The 27,628-nt window shown below is 30.7% G+C and overlaps 1 protein-coding gene across 1 annotated transcript; it reads left to right on the forward strand.

Annotated features, from left to right (window-relative positions):
* Positions 1-1,041: 1,041 nt before the first annotated feature.
* LOC127252806 (uncharacterized) lies at positions 1,042-16,369 on the forward strand. Its single transcript, XM_051277134.1, has 12 exons — positions 1,042-1,201; positions 1,467-1,555; positions 2,146-2,162; positions 11,882-11,951; positions 12,067-12,345; positions 12,482-12,580; positions 13,387-13,573; positions 13,838-14,158; positions 14,251-14,546; positions 14,636-14,877; positions 15,076-15,437; positions 16,242-16,369. Exons 1-12 carry the CDS (start codon positions 1,042-1,044, stop codon positions 16,367-16,369), a joined length of 2,250 nt encoding a protein of 749 aa, XP_051133091.1.
* Positions 16,370-27,628: the final 11,259 nt, after the last annotated feature.

Below are 27,628 nucleotides of genomic sequence, written 5' to 3' on the forward strand. Positions count from 1 at the left end.
AATATTACTCCCTTTGTCTCAAATAAAGGTGCAATATTTGTTTTTGACACAGATTTTTAGGTGAGTAGTATTAAATATGATAATTTAGAAATTATGTGATATGATCGAGAGATAAATATATATTTTATTTTTTTATTTGGATGATATGATGAGATAAAGTTTGGGGTGGAGATTAAATATAATTAATTATTTCCTATTTTGAAAATGTTGCAGGGTGTTTGGGATATACTAAAAAGATAAAATTGCAGGATATTTGGGACGGAGAGAATACCATATTTAGTTAGTAGTTTTAAAATATTTTAATAATTTACGTTCTATCCTAGATGATTTTTTTTTTCAATGTGTCTTTTTTTTTATTTTTAATAAATTTATTTATTTTAAATATATTTAATAATTATAAATGAATTTAATAACTTTTTAACTTTTATAAGTTTGGTCCACTTGTAAATCTTTTATTTTTATCTCTCTTTATCTTCGGTAAACAAATATTTTTATCTATATTTAAAATGTTTCATCTTTTATAAAATTAGTTTTAAATTAATTATAAATATATATTCTTTATTTATTTGTATTATATAAAATTTAATTATTTATAAAAAAAAATATTCATATTGTATATGTATTATTGAAGTATAATCCAAAAAATAATTAAAACACCAATAATACTATTCATATAAAAATAATAAAATAATATCATAAATAATTATTTATAACTTACTAATCTACAGTACCTAAAATACCGTGTCCTTAACTAAAGAGGTCATCCTTGCTGGAACGGAGAGACTATAGTAATATTTTATAATATTTAAATAGGGGTGGGATTGCATGCTGAAAATTAAACATAAGCATTATGCTGATTGTATATTAGCCATTGGATTAAATTTTTTAATCCAATGGCTAATATTAGATTAAGGGTGTAATTGTAATTTTAATAACCCTAATTTATGTAACTACATCAAATATCACCCTCCTTCATTCTTTCACGCAGCAATCGGTGGGGAGAAACGTCATTATTCATTCTTCACGCTCCTTTATTCTTCAATGGCTGATATCAACGAAGGGGAGCAGAATCAATTATCCATTATTCCAACCTCATTCAACCGCTCAACAAGGAATGGAAACATCGAAGAGATTGCAATTTCGGATGATCCAGCGCCTTCGCCAGTACCAGACGTGTTGGAACGGGAAATCGCTCAATCTCGTAAGTTACGCATCGAAAATTGACTTGAAATCGTGAACATCGTATCTTCTGTGATCAATTTCATTGAAATTATATTATGCTGTTCAGCGGATTGGAATTTCGTAAATATATTTTAGCATTCACAATTTAATAAGAGCATTAGTTACCAACATGATATGTGATTGTATTTGATACAGATATCAGCATCTTGCCATTTATCTGAAAGCATATTGAAATATAGTGGTCAACATTTTGATTAACAGAATTTAGCATTCCATGTGTGCAGAGTCCATAGATTGGCATGCAATAGAATTTACAAAATCGGATGATGCATACAATTTCTATTGTGAATATGCACACAATAGGGATTTTTCAGTAAGGATAAAAATTCAAAAAAAATTCAAAAAAGATTGCACCAGATACAATACATGGAGTATTGTTGCAACAAAGCAGAGTTCAAAGAGAGTAGCAATGTGAAACCAAACAATCTTGAGATTCATCCAAAACAATGCAACGAGTTAAGAAGGATCAAAACCATGCATCATAGTCATGAAACGGGAACAGACTGTAATTCAAAGATACAACTTCAATTTGACAAGAAGAATGCAAAGTACAAGTGACATACTTTAAAGACAACCACAATCATGATCTACATCCTACAAAACACAAGCACATGTTTGTATCCAATCATAGGATTAATACATCACATTTAATCATTGTGAATACAAATCAAGAAGTCGGACTACCAATCAGATCATCGTATGATTTGTGAAAATAGTTGTCGGAGGAAAGAAAAATGTGAATATGCTTCTTTACTTGGCTCATCTGCTCAAATTAATAGATTAGTATGCTGAGTGTATTCTTCATATTATATGTTGAATGAACGTGAATATGCTGAGTAGGTTTTTACAACCAGACAGTAATATTGTTCAATTTCTTTATCAATTTCTGAATATGCTGAGCAGGTTTTTACAGTCAGACAGTAATATTGCTTTATTTTTTTTATTCTTTTTTATCAATTTCAAAGAGTGGTGGAGAATCATAGAGAAAAAAAAGGAACAATAAGATTTTTTCGCACGAGATAGACGACTGGTTGCAAATCATATGTTTAACTCATTGACGAAATCTGCAGCTATATTTTACACACCGAATGTCTTTCAATGATTTCAGGAGCAACACCAAAGATCCTTTGAATTCATAACACAATACTTAGATGAAAAGACAACATATCTTATTTATAACATGGAGAAGACATGCGATCAACATCTTGTGCGCGTAAATATTCAAGAATCTTCAATTGAGTGCACGTGCAATATATAGAAAAACTCTAGAATGTTGTGTTGTCATTCAATACACACGATGGATGTATTAGCAGAAACAGGGTGTGCACAGTTCAAAAACATCCCAAACAAATACATATTGAATCGATGGAGAAAAGATGCTAGGAAGATGTTACAGTAGCACCACACAAGCTTAACATCTAGTCGAGAGGAAATAGATTTTTCAGGAAGATACATATCATTGTGCCACTTTTTCATGAATTCTGCAAAGTTAATAGCATCTGAGCCGAAGAATTACAGTTCATTTTTACATAAATTCAATGAATTGCTTCACAACATAGTTACATGCCCAAATCTCTATGGAGGAATGCCGACGGATGAAAATAACATTTACGTTTTGTATATATTTTATATTCATTGAAATATATATGATATTAAATTAATCGATTTTTCATGCTACAGGAGAAGTACAAAATATAACCACTGTTGACCATTTCATATTGAAGCCAAGTGACAATCCAAAAGGAAAAATTAAAAGAAAAATGTCAATCAGCAACTCTAAGAGACAAAAGAAACATCAAATGATGAATAAGAAAGATAACCAGCAGGATAAATCCAAAAAAAAAAATGATTTTCTGTCAATTCATATATGATATAGCTGCAAAGTATTGTGAATAATTGATATTAAGCACTTACATATACAAGACCAAACATTTTGTCGAATACCAATAAACATCTTATTGAGTATCAATAAGCATTTTCTACAATTATGTTTAGGATGTCAATGAACTATCAAATGATATGAATGTTAATCGAGAAAATGCTGCAAAATTAATTGTCAATTTAAAAAATTATTCTTGAAATCATGCAACTTTTTTTTTAAAAAAAAACTTGTTTCTGCGAGCTCATGGAAACCAAGCTTGTTTCCGCGGAAAGTAGCCAACTTTTACAAAAAAAATCTGTTTCTAGCGAAAACAAGGTTTGTTTCTGCTAGCTCGCTGAAATAGACCTTGTTTCCGCTAGAAACCTGCCAACATTTATATATACTAAGTCAAGCATTTTACTATGTATCGGTCAACATCTTGTGTTTTAACAAGAAGCATGAGTATTAAGCAGTAATTGTTGCCAACATACAGTCAATAGATCAATCACCAATTAAAATTCAATCCATCGATCAACACCAACAATCTATTCAAGTTAAATCGATCGATCAATACCAACAATCTCTTCAAATTCAATTCATCAAAATCAACAAATCAATCAACACACTTAATTTTTGTCTTGTCCACGACCTCGTCTTCGCCCTAAACATTTACCCTAAACTGCACAATGGAAAAAACAAAACTCAAAATAGGTAACATGGAAGAAGATGAACATTTATCCTAAACTGGACAATGGAAAAAACAGTACTTACCAAAAATCGCCTCCATGGACGCGCCTAGTGTCGTTGATTTGAAGGACGGTACAGAGAGTTGAAGAAGACAAATTGGAGACGACGCGCGAGGGAAGGGTTTTGTTGAAGAAGGCGATTTGAAGACGAAATGGAGAAAAAACGAACGTGATGGAGGATTTCCGTTGAAGAAGACGATTTGAAGACGGAATAGAGAATAAGCTAGCGCGATGGAGGATTTTTGTTGAAGAAAACGATTTGAAGGGGGAAGATTAACGATTTGAAGACGAAGAGTTCATATACACCTATAAGTCTTTAAAATAAAATTACTATATTACCCCTGCGTGATCTAAACCATTCATCATAATCTAATTATGATGAACGGTTCTGATTGGATCAGCACCAGATCCGCTTCCATTTAAATAACATATTTTTTTAAAAAAAATTATAAAGTTTATAATAGAAAATGATGAAAAAGATCAAATAAATTGTTATTTTTTATTTTTTTGCACATGTTTTCATTTTATTTTTTTTAATTTGCATATTGAAGATACATTAAAATAAGAAATGTTTGAATTCTCTTACTCAAATAAATAAGAAAGGTAAATAATATATATATATTTTTTTATGTGATAGTCTGAACAAAAAATAATATTTTTTATTGAAAATTATATAAAGCGAATATTATTAGTTTTAGTTTGAAATGAAAGAAAACAAACTTTTGGTGTGTTTGTTTTGTATTTTGGTTTAAGGAAAATTTTGTAATGTGATGTATAGAAAAGTGTGTATGTAATAAAAATAAGGTAAAATTGCTTGTAACTCCCATGTGGTTTTAAAATTTAGCATAAAATCTCCCTGTACTTTAAAAATTGCATGGTACCCCCTTATACTTTTAAAAACGTTGCATGAAACCCCACCACCATGAAACTTTCCTCGTGTGATAAGAAAATGATTTCCTATCTATATGTTTTGCATGGCAGGGGGTTTTATGCAATATTTTTGAAAGTATAAGTGAGTGTTATGCAATTTTTTAAAAGTAAATGGGGATTTATGCTGAGTTTCGAAACCACAAAAGTGGTTTCATGCACATTGTTTAAAGTATAAGGGGACGTCATGCAATTTTTAAAGTAGAGGAGAAATTTACGCTGAGTTTCGAAACCACAAGGGAGTTATGGACAATTTTGCCTAAAAATAATGGTTGTGTTCTTTTGTAAGTTTATCACAAGTTTTTATTATTCAAATTTTTTGTTCTCTAAAAATATCACATCAAACAATTACTTTTTTCTTATATTATACTACAAATTTATTTTACATTCAAAATATCATATCAACTTCTATTTATATCACATCAAACAATTATTTTTTTCTTATATTATACTACAAATTTATTTTATATTCAAAATATCGTATCAACCTCTATTTATATTACATCAAACAACTATTCAAATTCGATTCTTTACTATTAAAAAATTCAAACCCAAAAATTAAAACCCACGGACAAACACACTCAATGAGTGTGTGTAGTATATTATTTTTTTGGAGAAATGTGTTGATTTGTTTAAAGAAAAGACTAGTATTAATTTATATTGGCTAAAAATACATCTTTTGTTCCTTTTATTTACTAACATACCAATTTTATTCTCTCTATCTTTTTAAAATAACAAATTTGGTGTTTTATTTGTTAAATTAATTCACTTTTAGTCCTTAATCATTGTTTCAATAAAAAATAAAAAATATAATTATTAATACTTTTGTCTCATAGAAATATAAAAAACTTTGTCTTTAATAAAAAATCATAAGTAAAAAAAATACACACAATATTAAAATTCATCCTGATTATTATTTATAACGGAGGTGATGTATAATTTTCATCGGAAAATGCCATTCTTATTTATTATTTATATTAATTTATATTATTATTATTTTTTAAATATCTCACGCAAATATTTTATTTTAAATAAGTCCTTCAAAATAAATTTGAACACCCAATTTAAAAATAATTTGTTTAAAACAGTATAGTTGCTAACTAGTAGCTACTTGTTTGTCTTAATTAAATTGTTGGTATAAAAAAGCGAAATATATATATAATTTTCTTTTTGTGGATATGAGCATTGTATTAAATATAGTGACATATATATTTTTGATTAATAGATACCGTAAGGAGAATAATTTCTGTGAAAACGATTTTTTAAGGATATTCTATTTGTATGACAATGCATATAACTAGTATATCTATTATTTTTTCGAGAAAATAATAATTAAAGACTAAATCTAACAATATTAATTGATAATTGATCAAAATTGTCATTTGAAAAATTGAGGGCTAAAATTGATGCAAATATAAATAAAAAAATCAAAATCATCATTTTAATAATATATAAACTAAAATTGTTATAGATATAAATAAAAATAAACCAAAAATGTATTTTACCCATTTATATTTTACCAAAAACGGAATTAAAGATGAAATTACTTTAGCTACGTGAACTTTAAGAATAAAATTCCGTTACAAATATACTATTTTTTGTAGTGATAGAATACTAGTATTATATTTTGAGAGTACAATTATTAAAGTAATATTATATTTATGAAAAAATAATAGCGATATTGTAATATAATACGTAAAATATAATAATTTTAAAAATTATATAAAAAATATAACTACTAAAAAAAGATAGAATAATTTTCGAAGAATTATTTGATTTTGTTCACAAAATATATATATTTTTTTATCACAACAATGTCTAATATCAATAATATATATTCTATTTTCTCATATAAAGTAAATATTAAAAAAATATTAGGGTTTGTTCTTTCACCATTTTTCTTCAATACTATTTAATATATATATATATATACTATATTGTTATTTAAAAAAAAAATCCATCTTTTAACATAAAATATTTTTTTATATTATTTATACAACTATCTATATATCATATAAAAATAATATACATCAAACTAAAACACTAAACAAACAAACAATTTTTCATATTTCACATAAAATAACATAAAACTAAAAACTAAACAATTTTTGCAATTTACTCGTTTATCTCTCATATGCAAAAAAATAGAGAACAATAAAATTTTTTGAAGTGCAAGTATGTTTATTTATTTATTTAACTTTTACAATATAGTCTGTATTTATTTGCTATATTTTTTTTTTCATATTATTTAGTAATTTTTTATATTATTTCAATATCATAAAATATCACATTTTATCACATTTAATTGTTTTTAAAATAAATTATCAAATTAAATGATTAAATAAATATAATAATAATTCTTTTATCCAATTTATTATTTTCTAGTGATCGATTCAGTTTTATCAACCAGCAATGTCCTCTATTTATACATATAGTTAGTTGTATTTCTTTTATATTTTTCAACTGATTAATTTGTTTTACTAAATAAAATAATTAATTTTTTTTTCTACTAAATTCTTTTTTCCTACAATTTTTATTTTGTACTATTATTATTTTTTTAAATTTTATTCTTTGTATCAAGTGCACCCATACAGATAAACGAAAGTAAAAAAATAAAAATATTTTGTTTAAGATAAGAAATAAAAATGTCTCTATTATCTTCTTTGTTTGAATCATATAATAAAACTTAAAAAATAAATTATTTTTATTATTTTGCTTTCATTTTTCTTTCATATATATAGAGAAATTGAGTAATTGAATACCGACAAATTATGAAATGTGTTTACTAATTTGTAAATTTTTTTTTGGTACTATTTAATTTTTATAATATTCTTTATAAAAAGTACATTATTTTGATTTTACAAAACATCACATCTAATTTTTATTCAAATATTTATTATTTTTTATATATTTTCTTTAAAAAAATTACACGAATCCGATCTGATATCATATCTAATTTATTATTCAAATGCTCGCTCACTAAAATATTTTTTTACCTGATTGGTCGTTTTTTTCTTGTTTGATTCATCCATATATATCACTATATTTTTTTACAATTTTCAAATGAATTCTATGTTATACCAAACTGTAACACCCCAGATCGCAAGTCACGCTGACCGGGCATGTCGGGATTAGACTGATTCCACAAGTCAACACGAGTCTTTCCAACACACTTTGTTCTCATTTATCCGCGCTTTGGAAGACTTCCAAAACTTTAGAGTTTCTTCAAGTGGGCTCCCGAAAATGAATGTATACATTGTTAATTGACATGAGTAATATATTCAATCCGCCCATCCATTTACGGGAATCGGCTTAGCACCGGCCCAACTCTGGGGTATCATATCCTTCATCACTTAGGAATGCAACGTCCACGTTGCAACTCAATGATCCATCAACTACTAAGCCCTTCAATAATCCAGTCAACGACTATAGGCTGTCGTATGTTGGATTTGATACCAACTGTAACACTGCGGCCCGCAAGCCATGCTGGCCGGACGTGTTGGGATTAGATTAGCCTCGCAGGTCAACACAAGTCATTTCGGCGATCTTTCTCCTTCCTCCTTCCAATGCGCTTTGTTCTCACTCACGCGCACCCTCGGAGACTTCACAGCTGTGATTCATCTATCCTAAAATTACCTTAGAGCAAATATATTTAACTTTAGAGTTTTTCCAAATGGATTCTCGAAAGAGAATATGCATATTGTTGACATGAATAGTCTATTCAATTTCGAATGGCCTAGCACTGGCTCATCCACATACAGGAGTTGGCTTAGTACCAATCCAAATTCCGGGGTATCACACAATTACAAAGAAAATAATTCTAATTCTCTACTGAATTCATCTTCGATTGAATTCTATCATCTGATATTATTTATCTGCAATTTCATTATGGGTACGAAACACATCCTAAGAGTTTTTTTTATTTCAAATTAAAGTTAATATTATTCATTCTATATCATTTTAATAAAAATATATTATTTTATTTCACAAAATATTGCATTAAAATATTATTTAAATAAAAATTCAAATCAACGTACTATTTCAAATTAATTTCAAATCACAATCAAACAAACTCTAATATTTCAAAATCCATTTGCAAAAAATAATTGGATAGATAGATAGGAGTATAAAAAATAGGCGAATATGTTATTTTACTTTTTACATTATTTTTAATAAAAAATCAATAAAAATATATTAATTTATCTGATAAAATAATTTAAAACAGATAAAAACTAATTTATTCAAACAACATTACAATATGCAAAATACTTTACAATTTCTAGTAACTAACAAAAAAAAATCCTACAAATTTTAGAAGGGTAAATTTTTTTTTAGATCCGTAATTGGACCCCCTTATCATTTTAGTCTTGTAAGTGGAGCATGTCGCAAACTAGTTTCATAAGTGAAAATTTTTCGCAATTTTAATCCTTCGGCACCGGAGACGCCCGCGTGGCTCGCCGGAGGCCACATGTCCGTCAGGTCAATGACACCTGGCGGATACGTCGATTTTATTTTATTTTTTTAATTTTTTAATTTTTTAATTTTTTAATTTTTTTTTAATTTAATTTAATTTTCTTTTTTTAATTTTTTTATTTGGTCCAAAAAAAATAAAAATAAAAATAAAATAAAATTCACGTGTCCGCCAGGTATCGCTGACCTGGTGGGACACCTGGCGGACACGTGGCTTCCGATAAGTTACGCGGGCGTCTTCGACGTCGGAGGACTAAAACAATGAAAATTTTCTACTTATGGAATTAGTTTGCGACATGCTCTACTTACGGGATTAAAATGATAGGGGATCCAGTTACGAGACTAAAAACACATTTACCCATTTTAAAATATGAGTGTGTTTCTTTTTTATTTCTAATTTAAAAGAATTTCTAGCTTAAAAAATACTATATATTAAATATTATTTAAATAAAAAATTCAAAATTTTAAATTCAATTCAAATAAAGATAATACTAATATTTTTTTATTAAAAATAATATTTTTTCTTTTTTTTTTTTTAAAAAAAGACCAAAAAGTGATTGTAATACAATATTAATATCGAGGCCTTAAATAAACACGCTTTAAAGTTTGGTTGACACTGTACACGCACACTCACATTTCACTATCAAATTTTGTTGGTCGTTAATTGAAATTAATGCCATAAATAAATACTCCTCCGTCCCATATATTTTGAGTGTATTATTGTAGATATAGAAATTTAAATAAAGTATAATTAATAAATAATTAAAAAGTATATTAGTAGAAATAATTATTATTTAATAAAAATAATTATAAATAAAAATATAAATAAATAAATATTTTAATTAAAATTTAAAATGTAATTAAAGTGGGCCAGACAATTCAATGCAAATTCAAGACTTACGCAAAGTCACAAAAGTGGACAAATAATTCTAATTTTGTTTAATTTAAGTCTCTCACAGACATATAATAATAATAATAATAATAATAATAATAATAGTAATAATAATAAAAAAGAAGTGTGCTAGACGTCCAAATTGATGGGCAACTATTTTCATTGTGAAAAAACAGGATACTTAGAGAAAGACTGTTTGTTGTGTAAAAATAATAAGATAAATCAAAGTTTTCATTTCATCGAAATGTATCACAAAAGTGATTATGACATCAAAAATGATGAGTTGATTGTTGTCGCATACAAGACTAATCATATTGAGAGCTCAAATACATAGTTCATTGATATTGGAGTCATCTGTCATGTTTGTTTCGACAAGACAAGTTTCTAACATATAGTGAGACTGAAGGAATAAAGTTGTACAAAGGAAACCATGTGAACTGAAGTCAAAAGTGTGGGAAATATGGTGCTAAAGATGATCTCTAGAAAAAAAAAAAAAAAAACTAACTTTGAATGATGTTACGCACGTACCTGACATCCAGAGAAATCTCTTATCTGGTTAGCTACTTGTAAGAGATGACTTTAAACTAGTCATTGTAGCTAATAAATTTATTTTATCAAAAAATAAAATGTTATTAGCTAGAGGCTATCTTAAAAAGATAATGAATATCACACGTTGTTGAATGCAAAAAATGAATACTTAAAGAGATAATGAATGTCAAACGCAGACACCTAAACAAAAACACATACGGACGTACCGTGTCTCGATGCCAAGGTTAATACATAAAAAAGTAAGTAAAAACATTTTGTCTTGCAGAAGTCATAAAAAATTTTAGTTACCAACAATCACAATTACTTTAAAATGTGTGTAATTGTAGAAGGTCATGCATACTTGATAATAGTCCATCCCTATAATGCAACAATTCAATAAAGGTCTACATTTCAACTCTGCATGGAATAAAATAGTGTTAATATGTATATATTGTAATATATATATATCTAAATTTATGGTAATATATCAATGTGTATATATATGATGATGTAACCCTAATTTTAGTTAAGAAATCAAGTTATTCCGTTTATTCCAACATGGTATCAGAGCTTCGATTTTTTCCCAAAATAATACAAAAACATTGCCCGTCCATTCCTCCACCTTCTGGACACCTTTGATCGTCACCACCACCACCATCGGCGATCGGCGGCGCATGGAGGGCTCACACACCTGACAAAGTTTTCCGGCGAACGTCCCGCCGGTGCGTGGAGGCGCGTGCGGCGGTGGTTGCCGGAGTTTTTTGGACCGTCGTGTTCGGTTTTTAATTTTCTTTACGATGGTATTTTTAGATTTTCGGTTTGAGTATTTTTTCATAATCGTCTGATTTTTCTTGTTCCGGGTTCAATTCGGACTCGATTCCTTCTTATGTATGTGTTTCTGTCGATCTGATTTCGGTTTGAGATATTGCCTTTTTTGGTATGGAAATGATGGATATTCATGTTCTGATAAATATTATTCTGTCCGGGGATAATTATAGTTTGTGGGCGCAGTCAATGAAAAGTTTTCTAATAGGCAGGAAACTGTGGCGGATTGTTATTGGAGATATAATTGCTCTCATTGCTCTTATTTATATTGGAGAAGCTGCGCCTACAACTAAAACTGTTGAATCATATATTGAGAAATTGAAAGATTAGGACAGTAAGAATCATGAAATCCTTACATGGATGCGTAATACATCTACTCCGTTGATGCAGGTTCAACCTGCCCAATTTGAAACTGCTAGGGCAACTTAGGATTTCTTGGCAGTCTGCTTCCGTGCTACTGGTTTGGCACATTATTATCAGCTTTGGAGCACACACATGATCTAAAACAAGAACCGGGACAATCTGTCAATGACTTTCTTGCTCATGTGTAACCCATTTGGCATCGGTTGGATCAGGCTGATATCAGTCCTGATCATCTCTATCTTATTCAGGTTTTGATGGCTTTGCATCCAGAGTATGAGGCAGTTTGTGCCTCATTGTTACATCGGCACCCGCTTCCTACACTGGATACGGCTATTCATGAGATTCTTTTTGAAGAAACTCATCTTCACCTCATCAAGGCTCCTATACCTGACTCTACTCTTGCAATCATCGCCCGAATTCCTACTCAGAGCCGTCAACTCCGTTGCAAACGATTCCAGTCCTTTGATCACGACTTCGGTCACTGCCCCAAGGTAGAGTGCCATTACTTTCATGTTTTAGGCCATATTGTACAATAATGCACTACCAGGCCGTCCCGCTCTGGCAGCAGTAATTCTAAGCCTCGGCATGTTCGTGGACCTCCTCAGTCTAGTACTTCATTTTTCACAGCCTCTGTCACGCCTGCGCCTGCGCCTCCTACGATCCAAGACTTGGAGGCTTTTCTTAAACGAGTTCTATCTTCCAATACCGTCATATCTACCACCTCAGGTAACTCTCCTTGGTACTTTGATTCTACCTATAGTAATCATATGACCTCTGATATATGTCTTATAATCTCTAAATCCACCTCATTATCTCTACCCCTCTATCCTTACTGCAAATGGTACCCATACTGGACATGCATTCACCTCGTCATTATCTCTCCTTAACACTTATTGCATTTCCCAATTAAACTTAAATCTGATCTCAGTTGATCAAGGCCTCACAATGATTTTCTCTTCTTCTGGTGTGCAAGTTCAGGATGCGCAAACCGGGATAACCCTAGGGAAGGGCCGAAAGACGGGCTGCTTATTTGAGCTCGAGTCATTTCAGCTCCCTCGTCCCTCTATTTCTGCTGCCACCACCTCTCCACCATCCTCCCTTTAGTGGCATCAATGTCTCAGTCATGCGTCCTCAAATAAACTCAGGTCTTTGATTAGTCAGGGTCTTTTGGATTATGTTAGTTTTAAGTCTTTTAATTGTGTGGATTGTTCATTGGGGAAACAACATGTTTTGTCATTCCCTCATAGTACTTCTGTTGTGGATACACCATTTTCATTAGTTCAATTTGATATTTGGGGACCCTCACCCGCTGTCTCTGTGAATGGTTATCGTTATTTTGTGCTTTTTATCGATGACTATTCTAGTTTTACATGGATTTAATTCATGCGACAACGTTCTAAACTTTCCTCTATATATATAGACTTGGCTAAAATGATACATACCCAATTTTCTTCCACCATACAAACTTTCCGCACAGATAATGCTTTTGACTATATACAGATTCTTTCTTTCTTCGTTTCCTACATGATCAGGGTACTGTTGTCCAGCGTTCATGCCCATACACCTCTCCACAAAACAGTCGTGCCGAATGTAAACACCATTATATCCTCGATACAATCCACATCCTTCTCTTATCTGCCTCATGTCCGGATCGCTTTTGGGGGGAAGCCGCGCTTACTGCTGTCTACATTATAAATCGTCTTTCTTCCTCTGTCATGGGTAATGTTAGTCCATTTGAAAGATTATTTAATCGCGCTCTTGATTATAATCTTCTCCCGCCCTTTTGGTTGTGTCAGCTTTGTTCTCCTACCTCCTCATCAGCGCACTAAGTTAGAACCTCGCGCGCATCTGTGTTGCTTCATGGGATACGGGGTAGAGCATAAGGGTTATCATTGTTGGGATCTTATTTTCAATAGGTTACACATTTCTTGTCATGTCACCTTTTGGGAAAATACTAAATTTTCACCTTGTTCCATTTTTTAGTTCCCTTTGATCATTCATCTCCATTCTTTACCTTTTCCTATCCATCTCTATTCCCTTCCGACGATGCAGCACTGTCCCATGCTCCTGACGTTTTCCCGGTTGTGCCTCCTGAACCGACGCTGACCCTCGAGCCTGCTACAACTCCCGACTCTGATCCCTCACCACTACCAGAGCCTAACACTACCTCAACCTCGGACCCTCGGACCCTGATCCTGGCACTCGTCGTTCCACTCGGGTTAGTCATCTCCCTCCTCACTTACTCGATTATCATTGCTTCTCTGCCACCTTGTCCCACCATGACCCCAAGTCATTTCGTGTGGCGTATGCAGACCCGTTGTGGCGGCAGACTATGTCTAAGGAGTTACAGGCTTTGGATAAAACTCATACGTGGGATATGGTTGATCTTCCTCTAGGCAAGAAACCTATCGGCTGTAAGTGGGTATTCCAGATCAAAACACACTCTGATGGATTCATAAAGCGCTACAAAGCTCGTTTGGTAGCTAAAGGTTACAACCAGCAGTATGGTATCGACTATGAGGAGACCTTTGCTCCAATTGCTTGTCTCACCTCCGTCCGCTGTCTTATAGCTATAGCTGTCGCTCGTCAGTGGCCCTTACATCAGCTCGATGTCAACAATGCGTTATTGCATGGTGATCTATTCGAAGACATTTACATGTCTCATCCTCTTGGTTTTCCCACATCCTCCAAAGTGTGTAAACTTTGTCGTGCTTTGTACGGTTTGAAATAGGCACCCAGAGCTTGGTTTTCAAATTTTAGCTCTGTTCTGCTCTGCTCCAGCTTGGATTCACTTCTAGCTATCATGACTCTGTTTTATTCATTCGTCGCGGGTCTGCTGGTATTACTATTCTGTTACTTTATGTAGATGACATGATCATCACAAGCGATGATCAGTCCGGTATCTCTGAGCTACAAGATCGTTTCTACAACCACTTTGAAATGAAGAGCTTGGGGTCCCTTCGGTACTTTCTCGGTCTTGAGATCTCCAACACCTCTGACGGGTACTACCTCTCTCAATCAAAGTATGCCTCCGACCTTCTGTCTCGAGCAGGTCTCACTGACTTCAAGACCGCGCCTATACCTCTTGAATCTAACCGTCGCTTTACTTCGATGAATGGCACCCCTATTGACGATCCTACCTTATATCGTTAGGTGGTGGGAAGCCTGATATATTTGACTGTTACTTGGCCTGATATTGACTATGTTGTTCATATCGCCAGTCACTTTATGTCCGCTCCTCGGACGACTCATTATTCTGTTATTTTACGGATTCTTCGGTACGTCAAAGGCACTCTCCTCCATGGCCTTCATTATTCAGCTCGTTCATCTTTAGTTTTGATTGGGTATTATGATGCTGATTGGGGAGGTGATCCCACTGATCGCCGTTCGACCACTGGTTTTTGTTTCTTCCTTGGCGACTCGCTTATTTCTTGGCGCAGCAAGAAACAGATAGTTGTTCCTGGTTCAAGTCACAATAATAACCATGTTTATACAAAAGAACCCAGTGCAGAGTCCGAGTATAGAGCTCTTGCAGATACCACTGCCAAGCTTTTATGGCTTCGTTGGCTCCTAGCTGATCTCGGTGTGCCTCAATCCTCTGCTACTATTATTCATTGCAACAGTCGGAGCGCTATGAAGATTTCGACGAATGATATTTTTTATGAGCGTACGAAACACATTGAAATCGACTACCACCTTGTACATCACCACATTGCTCACACCAACGTCTCCTTGTCACCCACTTCTTTTGCGGATCAAGCCGCTGACGGCTTCACCAAGCCTCATTTTTTCGGCCGCTTTCAGTCGTTCATGAGCAAAATCTAGCCGGTTTCCACAACCCCACCTTGTGTTTGAGGGAGAATATTGATATATATATTGTAATATATATCTATACTTATGGTAATATATCAATGTGTATATATATGACAATGTAACCATAATTTTAGTTAAAAAATCAAGTTATTCTGTTTATTCCAACAAATGTAACATCAACATGAGCTGAATAATAAATTAAATATACAATGCATGAAATAGATTGCCAACAATAAGTATTAGCCAAACAACAACTACAACTATCCAAAATATACGGCTCACTCAATTGATCAACCGACTTCCCAAGTAACCGTTAATTCTAACAAAATCTACGGCTCACACAATTATTACTTCTTGCCAAAACGGATAAACTTGGCTAAGTCCATGATAACTCCAAATATGAGCATATTATATACTTAACAAAACTATGTATTACTTGAATTTCGGTATGAAAACCATCACAATATCTGATTTATGGCATACTTTATTGACCTATTCCGCTTGGCATAATCAAGAATTGGTTTGTTGAGATTATTAACGATTTTGGCCTTTTTAAGCGGTGATTGTGGTCCAGAAAAGCTAAGGCATGAGAAGCAAGCGATGGCCATGTCCGCTCAACAAGCGACGCTTTCATCGCTCATGCCAGCGATTCAGACACCTGCCGCAGCAAAGCAACAACAACTCACTGCAGATAATGCCTAAGTGTCCAACTCGCAGCGGAACAGCCATTCCACTACCAGCCAACACAAATGATTCCGCTTAGCTGCGCTAATGCCCTCCAGCCATCTAGGCAAGCGAAGAAGATCTGCGCCCCTACAAGCCAAAGAAAACGAAGCAAGCACCCTGGGAGTTATGGCCAGCAACTGCTTCAACGGAATAACCGCCATCAACTACCTAACTGTTCAGCGGTTGGAACTACTTCTTAACTGCTCGCAACTGCCACTTCAATTAGCTATAAATAGGGCCAGATGTTTATTTGTAAATATACTTCGAAAGGAGTATACAAGCACACTTTACGCAAATTCATAGCTGCCTTCTTGCCTTCCGAGAGCTCCAACCTTGTAAGGGAGTTTTCAGCAGGAATGGCCAGAAAAGTTGGAGATTTTTCTCCTCCCTTGGCCGCTACTTTACTGTTTCCTTAGTCTTAGTTTACCGCTTTGATTTACAGTTTTTGTAGCCATAAAACTTTAATGCTTTGATAGTGAGTAATGAAATATCACTTGTTTCATTGTCACTCCTTCCTCATTCTCACATTGATATAAATCTGAGTTATAAAGAACTCCAAATCGCTGAGAAAGGACATAGAAAAATTGATTATCCAAGCCTTGTTTTGCGTCACAAACAGATTCATGGTAGTTCAATGTAGGTAAGTACGCGGGAGCCTTGTCGACCTGCTTAATTACTAATTTGAATTCAATTTTGATTAAAAAGAGGTAATAGAAGGGTAAAGCCACTAATGAGACGAAATTTAGAATAATTAATGGAATATAGGCGGTGGTCTATTGGGTCACAAAAACTCCTAGTGACAGTAGGGTTTCTTTCTTATAATATTCTAATTATAGGCGTCATTGAAGCCTTGTTGTAACTCGCTTAAGGTCGAGTATCAACGATTTAAGTTATCTATGATTCTGTTTATATGATTACCTTACTTCCTCCTGCCGTCTTCGTATTACACATATATTTTTCGACTAAGCACCAACATCATTCGCTCATTTCATCCAAGATAATCTAGCCATTAAGGAACGCACAAACCAGACACAACGCCTCTTTATCACCCTCCTCAGCTCAATACATATATAAATATATAGTGCTCCTTCGCTCATGTTCCCTACCGCTCACCCACCGCTGGCACCACCTATGCTCATCATCCCACCGGTCATGTTCGCTTCCTTTACCGTTTTCTTTAGTTTTTCTAATTATTTCTAATTCAACAATTCAGACTCGCTCTTGAGCGGGTCTCTTTACCGTTTTACCACCGTTTTCACCAGATCAGTGCTCGATTTAACTTCATGACTTAAAATCCCTATGTTCGATCAGGAAAATCACCAGCTAAAGAGTATAAACAATTATGATAAACGATTCAGGGTCTACAACTACACACTTTTCTTTATATTTGATCGCTCACAATAGTTCATTACACCTTATTTTTTGACCAAAATTCCCTGTACTTGAATATATAAAATCGTGTATGTCAGTCGATGGCTATCATAATTTATCAATTGACTTGTCAATTAATTGCTAAGTTTAGTCAAATCCACGGCTTACACAATCAACTACTAAGTATAGTCAAATTCATGACTTACACCATTTATCAATCGACTTGCCAATCAACAGCTAAGTCTAGTCAAATCCACGGCTTACACAATTTACTACTAATCAACGAATAAGTCTAGCCAAATCTACGACTAATATAATTTACCAATCGACTTGCCAATCAACGGCTAAGTCTAGTCAAATTCACAGCTTATACAATTTATCAATTGACTTGTCAATCAACGGCTAAGTCTAGCCAAATCCACAGCTTATACAATTTACCAATCGACTTGCCAATCAGCGGCTAAGTCTAGCCAAATCCACGGCTTACACAATTTACCAATTAACTTTCCAATCAACGACTAAGTCTAGCCAAATCCACGGCTAATGTAATTTACCAATCGACTTGCCAATCAACGGTTAAGTCTAGCTAAATCCACGGATTATACAATTTATCAATCGACTTGCCAATCAATGGCTAAGTCTAGCAAAATCCACAGCTTATACAATTTACCAATCGACTTGCCAATCGACGGATAAGTCTAGCCAAATTCATGGCTTATAAAATTTATTAATCAACTTGTCAATTAACAGCTAAGTATAACCAAATCCACGACTATCACAATTTCTCTATCGAATTTCCAATCAATGACTAAGTCTAGCCAAATATACGGTTTACATAAATTACCAATCGACTTGCCAATCAACGACTAAGTCTAGCCAAATCCATCGCTTATACAATTTACCAATCAATTTTTCAATCAACGGCTAAGTCTAGCCAAATCCACGACTTATACAATTTATCAATTGATTTACCAATCAACGGCTAAGTTTAACCAAATCCACGGCTATCACAATTTATTAATCACTTGTCAATCAATTGCTAAATCTAGTCATATTTACGGCTTACATAATTTAGCAATAATTATTTGCCCGCCAAAAATATCAATAACCTAACACCTAATTTATCATATCAATTATATTTATCGATTAGTATTATCATATTACAAAAAATTCCCCATATATCATGAAGACATAATCATAACGGTCCATTCATTTCAAGCATGCATAATTTAACCCCTTACCTTAACTGTAGACTTATCTTGCCTAATAGAAATATTGCACAACCCGAAGCCGACCAGGACCTCTGAACAATCGTAAACTACAAAGTTAAACCAAAATTAAGACATGAACATCAAACAAAAATAATGCACAAAGCTTGGTAGCTCGAACAAAAAATTACACACGGCTCCCAAATGATCCCAACTCAATACAAAAACTATCAAAATCATTCAGAAGGCTTTAGAATACCTTTATAAATTATTTTCAAGTTAAAAGTCATTCAAACAAGCTGAAAAATCAGGGCGCGGGTCTAACGACGTCGATTTTACAATTTCAAAATTTCAAATCGTATAATTAATGTAATTGCAATAATATGTGAAAAACCTCATCAATTAACACTCCCACATGCTAAATTAAGTTTGAAACCCTAATTTAGAAATTACTTTAGGAAAAATTGCACTTACACTCAATTTCCGAAAATTGATATCAAATTCAATTGGTAAACGGAAAAAGATGTTCAAATACACCATTTACAAACCAAAAGCAATCCAAACTTGACATGGAATCAAAATATCCATTCCCAAATTGAAATTACACTATTGAAAGAGGAACAAAGCTCGGATGATACTTTAGAATGAAAAGAAGATCCAAAAATATGAATTACTTGAAAGGTTTACATATTAATATACTTGGAAAATAATGAAGTGATTACCTAACCTCCTATGAATCTTATCCATTGTTGGATGATGAAGTGGAGGAGAAATGAGGGTTGAAGGTGTTTTTAATCCGTCAAAATATACAAAATACATTTTATATATAATTTGACTGTACAGTGACCGTACGACCTAGACATTAACACACAGTTTGAGTTGTAACTCACTCGTTCGACCTCTGATTGATTTCTCGTTTGGGGAAATGGATAGCTAACTCAGATTACTATCTATCATTAAATTTCATATCAATTGGATCTATAAAATATTTATGGTAAAGTTTGGAAGTTAACAATTGTGACATGAACTCTTAACATAAAATTTTTTACTAAATTGAACATATATTTTTTGTCCAACATTCAATAGACTCTCTGTCGGTGGCATTGAAAGTATAACTTGAAGGCATATCTAATGAGATCAAATTAACTCAAAATAAATAAAAACTAAAAAATATGTATCTGATCAACATGAACATATCGAAAAGGGTTAAAACAATCAAATTCATTAAACATCTAATGAGATGATTTTGTTATAGGTCGGGATTACACTTGTTGATAAGTTCAGAGTTACTTCAAAACTTGTGGGGGGAGGCAATACTTTTTGTGAATTATATTTCTAACAAAATTCACTTAAGGGAAAGGATATTACTTCTTACAAATCATGGAAAGGCAAGAAACCCACATAAAAATATTTTAAAGTGTGGAGGTATCTGAAAAAAGTGGAAGTTCCGTCTTCAAAATAAGTTGTTGTTAGGCCTAAGATGGTAGATTAAATCTTTATTTGATAAGCTCAAAATAGTAATACATATCGCTTCATAGTTCACAAATCAGACATATCTGAGATGATTGAAGGAACTATTATAGAATCAAGGATTACAATATTCTTTGATAATATCAATCCTTATAATGAAAGAATCTAGCTAAACCCAAAACCCGTAGATATAAACAACAATGAGGTAAAAAATAGGCAAATGGCTAATATTCCTGATCAAGAGGTTTTAGAATCTTGACGTAGCAAAATGACAAGAATTGAGAAAATTTCTGGTCTAGACTTTGTTACACACATAATGATCCATCATCGATTAAGGAAGCATTGTCGAGTTCTTATGCTTCTTTCTGGAATGAAACAATAGGCAAAAAAATCGACTCAATAATGCAGAATAATACTTGGTGGTTATCTGATCTATCTGAAGATTGTAAATATTGAGAGTGTAAATGGGTCTTGAAAAGAAAATTCAAGATTGATAGGTCTATAGTTAGATATAAAGTTTGTATTTTAGTGAAAGACTATAGACAAATTAAAGGATTTTATTTCTTCAATACTTTTTACTAGTGACCAGGATAACATCTATCCGAGTGTTTCTCTTGATTGCATTTTTGGGCAATTTTGAGATTCACCAAATGGATGTGAAGACCTCATTCCTGAATGATGAATTAAAATAAAAACACTATATGTAGAACAACCGAAAGAAATTGTTGTTCAAGGCCAATAAAATAGGGTGTATAAACTGATAAATTCCCTTTATGGACTAAAACAAACACTTTTACAATGACATTTAAGCTTTGATAATGTTTTGTTATCAAATGGTTTTCAAAATCAATGAATGTGACAAGTGTGTCTACATTAAAGAAACACCTTTCAAATTTGTAGTAGTTTTTTTTTTATATATGTAGACGATTTACTGATCATGGTTAGAGATGATAGCTTAATTGATGATGTCAAACGCATGTTGAGTCAAAATTTCGATATGAAAGATATGAGAGTAGCCGATGTTATTCTCGAAATGAAAATTCTAAAACATGACCATAACATTGTTTTTACTCAGTCTCACTATATAAAAAAATGTTGAAAAAGTTTAATATCTTTGATAACACTCCGGTAAAGACTCCAATAGGCCTTAGTGTATCTATAAGCAAGAATAAGGCAGTATAGCTCAAAAAGAGAGCCATAAAAATTGGAAGTTTGATGTACTTAACAAATTGTACAAGGCTTGATCTATTTTGCTTGTAAACAAACTAAGTTGATATACTAGCAATCCTAATCATGAATAGTGGAAAACGCTAGTTATAGTTTAGAGTTATTTGAAATTTCCTCTTGATTTTGGCATACATTATGGGAGATATCCCCAAGTACTTGAATGGTATTATGATGCTAATTGGATATCTGATATGAAAGATTTGTTGTCTACGAACGGATATGTATTTACTATCGAAGATGGAGTTGTTTTGTGAAAAATTCACAAAATAAATGTCTATTGCACGATTCACAATGAAATTGCAGTTTTATCATTTTGGATAAAGTTAATGAAGAAGCCGAGTGTCTTCGGAACTCCTTAGATGACATTCCATATTTGACCAAACTAGTACCTCTAGTGATGATTTGTTGTAATAGCCAAGTTGCGATAGCAATGACTAAGAATGAAATTTACAATGATAAATCCTGAAATATCTGGCATAGACATAACACTGTGAGATATTTGATCACAAGTGGGGTTTTGACCATTGATTATGTGAAGTCAATGAAAAACCTAGCAGATCCGCTTACCAAACGGCTATAAAGGGATCAAATTGCTAAAGGGGCTAAACTTAAAATTTACAAGTTAAATACAATTACAGTGGTAACCCAATCAAATTATTTAAAGATCTCAAAACTTGGTTCAATGAGAAAACTAATTGTAAAAATACGGGCACAAATACAAAATCGATATTCCTTGGAAAAAACGAGTGTTAAGAAGTGGAAAAGTAGTGAGGTTGAATGAATAAATCTTAATAATCCTAAAAGTATAATTGGATACTTTAAAATAGGATTACTTATATATGTGTGAAGTGTGACCGCTTCAAAAGAAACACTTATGAGAATCCAAGGATGTAATCCATGGCCAAAAGAAATCAAAACATGATAACAATATGAGGCTGAGATAGCAACACACCAATATTATTGACTTAGTGTCAGTTAAGGTAAAATTGTTCAATCTATCATGTCAATTGGGTCACCAGTATACTCTGTAATAGTGACTATGGAATATTTAAAACCACAAACTACATGTCCTTATGTGTCAATATTTCATTAGAACTGAGTTGCGTATATATTCTTTTATGGAGATTTCTACTCATGTGAGCCATTGTTGGATAATCAGTTAATAATTTAGGCTTTGTTCTTTCGTCTAGAGCCGTCAAAATGGGCTGAGCGCGTCGGGTTGGCCCGCCTCGCCTCACTTTTTAGGAGGGTTGGATTGTGATTTTTTAAGCCTGTTAAAATGCGGGCCTAAACGAGCCAACCCACATGGGCCGTGGGTTGATAGTGAGTTAGCCCACAGTGGGGCGGATTAACCCGCGGGCCAAGTAAATATAATATTAGTACTCACCCGTATCAACTAAATGTATTTTTTTTATAATTTTTTACTGTCACATTAAAAAATTATAAAAAAAGTAATAAAATATTAATATCATAATATATTTTAATTTTATATAAATTACAAATATACCATTATAAATACAATTAATTTATAAATAATGTACAAAGAGAAAAAAAATATTAAAATCATCTTGTACATTTTATTTAATAAATAATATATTATTATTTTTAATCTATTAAAAGGATATATTTTCAGTGAAGACGAATAAAATTAGCTTAAATAAATTAATAATATTATCTACACATTGCTTTTATTTTCTAACTATGTTATCAATGTCACTCTTATTTATTTCGATTTTTCATCATTTGTATTGTTCGTCTTCAATTCCATTTTATTGTTTTATAATATTGTTTTATTCTAAAATCTACAGATTCATAAAATTAATTATGATTTATTTGTAAAATATTTCTTATTATTAATTTTTCTAAAATATTTATTATTTAAATTCTATAATAAAACTTTTTTTTAGCTATTTTTAAATATTAATTGCAAAAATATTTATAATATTAATATTTTTAAAAAGCCCGTGGGCTAGCCCGCTTAGCTCGCCACCCGCCGGTGGGTTGGGTTGGGTTGGGTTGATGAAATTTTGATCTGCCTTTATTTGCATCAATTATTTCGATATTTAAGGTCGTAATTATGATCGTAATTAATCTACTACTATTGTAGTCGAGTGGAGATGCATATATAAAAGGTCTCCCTCTTCCTCTACTCTTCTCCCTCAATAGCATTTGCTACAAGTTTTTCAGCTATATTTCGGGAAGCCTTTTTAGCCATCCGGAAAAGCTCAGTTCCTTTTTTATTTTTGTTCGCCAGAGCTTTAACTTATTGAGGTGCCATCTATGCCGGAGACGAAAATTATATTACCTTTGAGGACAAACCTCATCACCTGAGGTACTACCGGATCATAATTTGTCTTGCGGATAAAGGATATCATCGATTCAGCTTTATTCAGCTTGCATCATTTTACGCGGTTGTTGATTTTATTGTATTATTTAATAATATTTAATTATTTGCTAGCATAACAATATAATTATTATTATTATTTTCCAACAATATACATTTTATCTACTCACAAAAATTAAATAATTTAATATAAAATATTGTTTTTATATTATTAATACAATTTTTATATTTTAACAATATAAAATACATAAAAAAAACACAAAGCGATTTAAAAAACAAATCAAGTACAATTATTTTTTAAAAATTCAAAATATAGGTGTGTTTGTTTTTTGAGGGATTGAATTTTGAATTTAGATTTTAAATGGTAAAAATTAAAATTTGGATAGTTATTTGATATAATATAAATGATGAGCTAATATTTTGAACGTACAAAATAAATACTATGTGTCCGTAAATGATGAGATATTATTATTTTTTAGTAAAAATATTTTTATTAAATCTAAATAATAAAAATAAAAATAAAAATTTAATAATATTTTTATAATTTTCAATAATTAATAAAAAAATTCATAAATTTCAAACCAAAATGAATAAAATTAAATATTTTAAAAATAATATATCAATGTTTTTAATAGTCATTTTATGTATAAACAGCTAATGTCAAACAATTGTTTTACCAAACACTTGAATACAAACCGTTAATTGAATCAGCTAGTCAAACCAGCTAATTAAATCAGCTATCAACTAACAACTAATTGAATTAACTAACAGTTAAAAAGTATCATTTAATTGATAAACACACCTTAACTGTCACTCCTTCAATATTAACTATCACTATTTTTTATAATATTTATTTTTTACAACAGATATCCCTATATATTTTTATCACTAGATATCACTCATAACTATTTTTTTTATTATTTTTTTAATAAAATATTTATTTTTTTAAATTTTTGTGGCAAATCCAAATAGCTAATTTTAATGGACCGGAGAATATTTAATTTAATACTCTCTTTATTTTTTAATAATTTATCTATTTTTTTATTTTAATTTGTCTCATAATAAAATATTTATTTTTTATTTTTAATAATTATACTATCTACCTAACATTACAAATATTCTTCCAATTTACAATATATTACACAAATATCATTATTTTTATATCATATAATAATAATAAGGTTATTTTAGTTTCTACTACATCCCAATATAATACTAATATTTATAAAACACAATGCAAAAAAAAATGGATAGATAGATATGGGACGGACGGAATATTTTCTTAAAAAAATAATAAGTTGTTTTGTTGTGATTTTAAATTGATTTAAAAAATAGTGTGTTTGAGTTTTTGTTTAAAGACTTCTTCCGTCCAATTTTTATTGTCCTAAAGTATATTTGCAGGATTTTTTAGGTGATTGTCTTTTTATTATGAATGGATAAATTTGTCCTGAGTGTATAGTAAAGATTAAAAATAATAAATGAATGAAGGATAAAAATGTAAAATTTGTGTTTAAAAAAGGAAATAGGACAATAGTGGTTGGACATTCTAAATAGGAAAGTAAGATATTAATTTGTGGACGGAGGGAGTATAATTTTGATACAATGTGTTGTAAGAAAAAATAATATATATTTATTGAAAATCATACAAAATAAATAATACTTCCTTCGTCCGGTGGTAAACTTTTCATTTGACTTTTGCGCGTGGATTAAGGTCGCATGGATTACGGTAAATTAGTATTTATATATATTTGTAGTGTAATAAAGTAGCGTAATATCTATTTTGTTCTTGATATTAAAATAAAAATAATGTGAAAAATAAAAAGTAAGAATATTTTAGTGCGTAGTTAATAGTTACTTTTTTTTCTAAGAAATAAATAAGAAAGTTTAATTGAGAAAAATTAAAATAACAAAATAAAAAAAAAATTACTATTAAAAAGAGGGAGTAGTAATTTTAATTATTTAAAAAATAAACAAATCCAAAAAATTATTGTAAAAAACTCCAAACAATTTCATACGTCAACACTCCCTTAGTTTAATGAGAGGCAATCTTACACGATAAAATTATGTTAGTTTGACAGGTACTTCTACTGTCCAAAATTCAATGCATCGCATATATAATAATAATAATAATAATAATAATAATAATAATATATTTCTTTCAACTTTTTATTTTATTTTATTTTATTTATATATAAGTTTTTTTTTTCTTTCTTTTTTAAATATAATTAATAAGTTCTGTAAGGATGTTTTAGTGGTGTAAAGTAAATTTATGACAATATATAGTTTGTCTAATGTGATTTGTCTTTATCTTATTGTATGTGCATGATTTATTTTGCTATGATTTTTTTGGATGATAGTATAATTGTAATAATATTTTAATATTTTTTTATTTTTATTTGGTATGTTTTTATAAATTTTTATAAATTACTTATTTTTAAAAAATAAAGATAAAAGAGAAATAAATTGTGTAATTTTAAAATATTTCAAATTAAAAATAATATTAAAAAATTTAAAAATGAGATAATAATAAGTAAAATTAAAAGATAAATGAAGAAGTTATGTAGGACCCTGGTGAACGTAAAGAAAAGCGTTGAACTTTTAAGATGGGCCCATGGGCCTACAGCCGCAATGAAGTTTTGTAGCTGATAAGTCCCTTCACTTCTACAATTTACAAATTTTACCCAGCAATGGTAACTTACTCATCCTAGGGTTTTTTTTGGATTTAATTTGAAAAAAAAAATTAAATTTAAATAGTATTTTAATATCATAATTTAAAAAATAAGATAATATATTTTTATAAAAAAGCGAGTTGAATAATATTAATTTTTATTTGTAACACAAATAAGACGTCCCCAGATTTAAGGGGGGTTTCCTTTAATATTTATTTGAAATAAATTTTATATAATATTTTATTAATTTGAAATTAAATCAAAAACAATTCTTATAATATGGCGTAAAATATCAATATTCCGTTGCACTTCAATTTATATATTTGTCATTGTTATGGATTTGTTCATTTTTTATTTTTTAATAAATATATTTTTTAAATAAAAAAATTATATCAATAATATAAAAAATAATATTTTATATTAAATAATTTTTTTTAAAAAAAATAGAAAATATATTTATTATATATATTATGTTAAAATATATATTATATTTTTTAATAATATTTAAGTAAAGAATTATACCACTAAAAAATAGATTGATTGAACAAACTGGTATGTTTTAAACAAAATTATATACTTTTTAATATAACAAAAATAATCCTATCTTAATATTAAAATATTATTAATTTTTACGTAAATCACAAATATATATATAATTTAATAAAAATTCTTATTACAAGTGGGTCATTGCACTTTCAAGTGACAAATTTGTCAAATAAATTTTACACACCTTTGTATTTCAATAAAATATTCTCTTTCTTCAAAAAAAAAAACATTTCAATAAAATATTCTTTTCCTCCAAAAAAAAAAAAAGATAAATAAATAAATAATAGGCTGATTTGCGTTAAACATGAGATTTTAAAAATATTTATATTATATTTGTAGTTGATAGAAAATACGAGTAATTGATTTTTCTACTCTTATGAATATTAGTGTAAAAAATAAA

This window comes from Andrographis paniculata, unplaced genomic scaffold (genome assembly GCF_009805555.1).
Source record: "Andrographis paniculata isolate CXL003 unplaced genomic scaffold, ASM980555v1 Contig12END, whole genome shotgun sequence".
NCBI classification, from domain to species: domain Eukaryota; kingdom Viridiplantae; phylum Streptophyta; class Magnoliopsida; order Lamiales; family Acanthaceae; genus Andrographis; species Andrographis paniculata.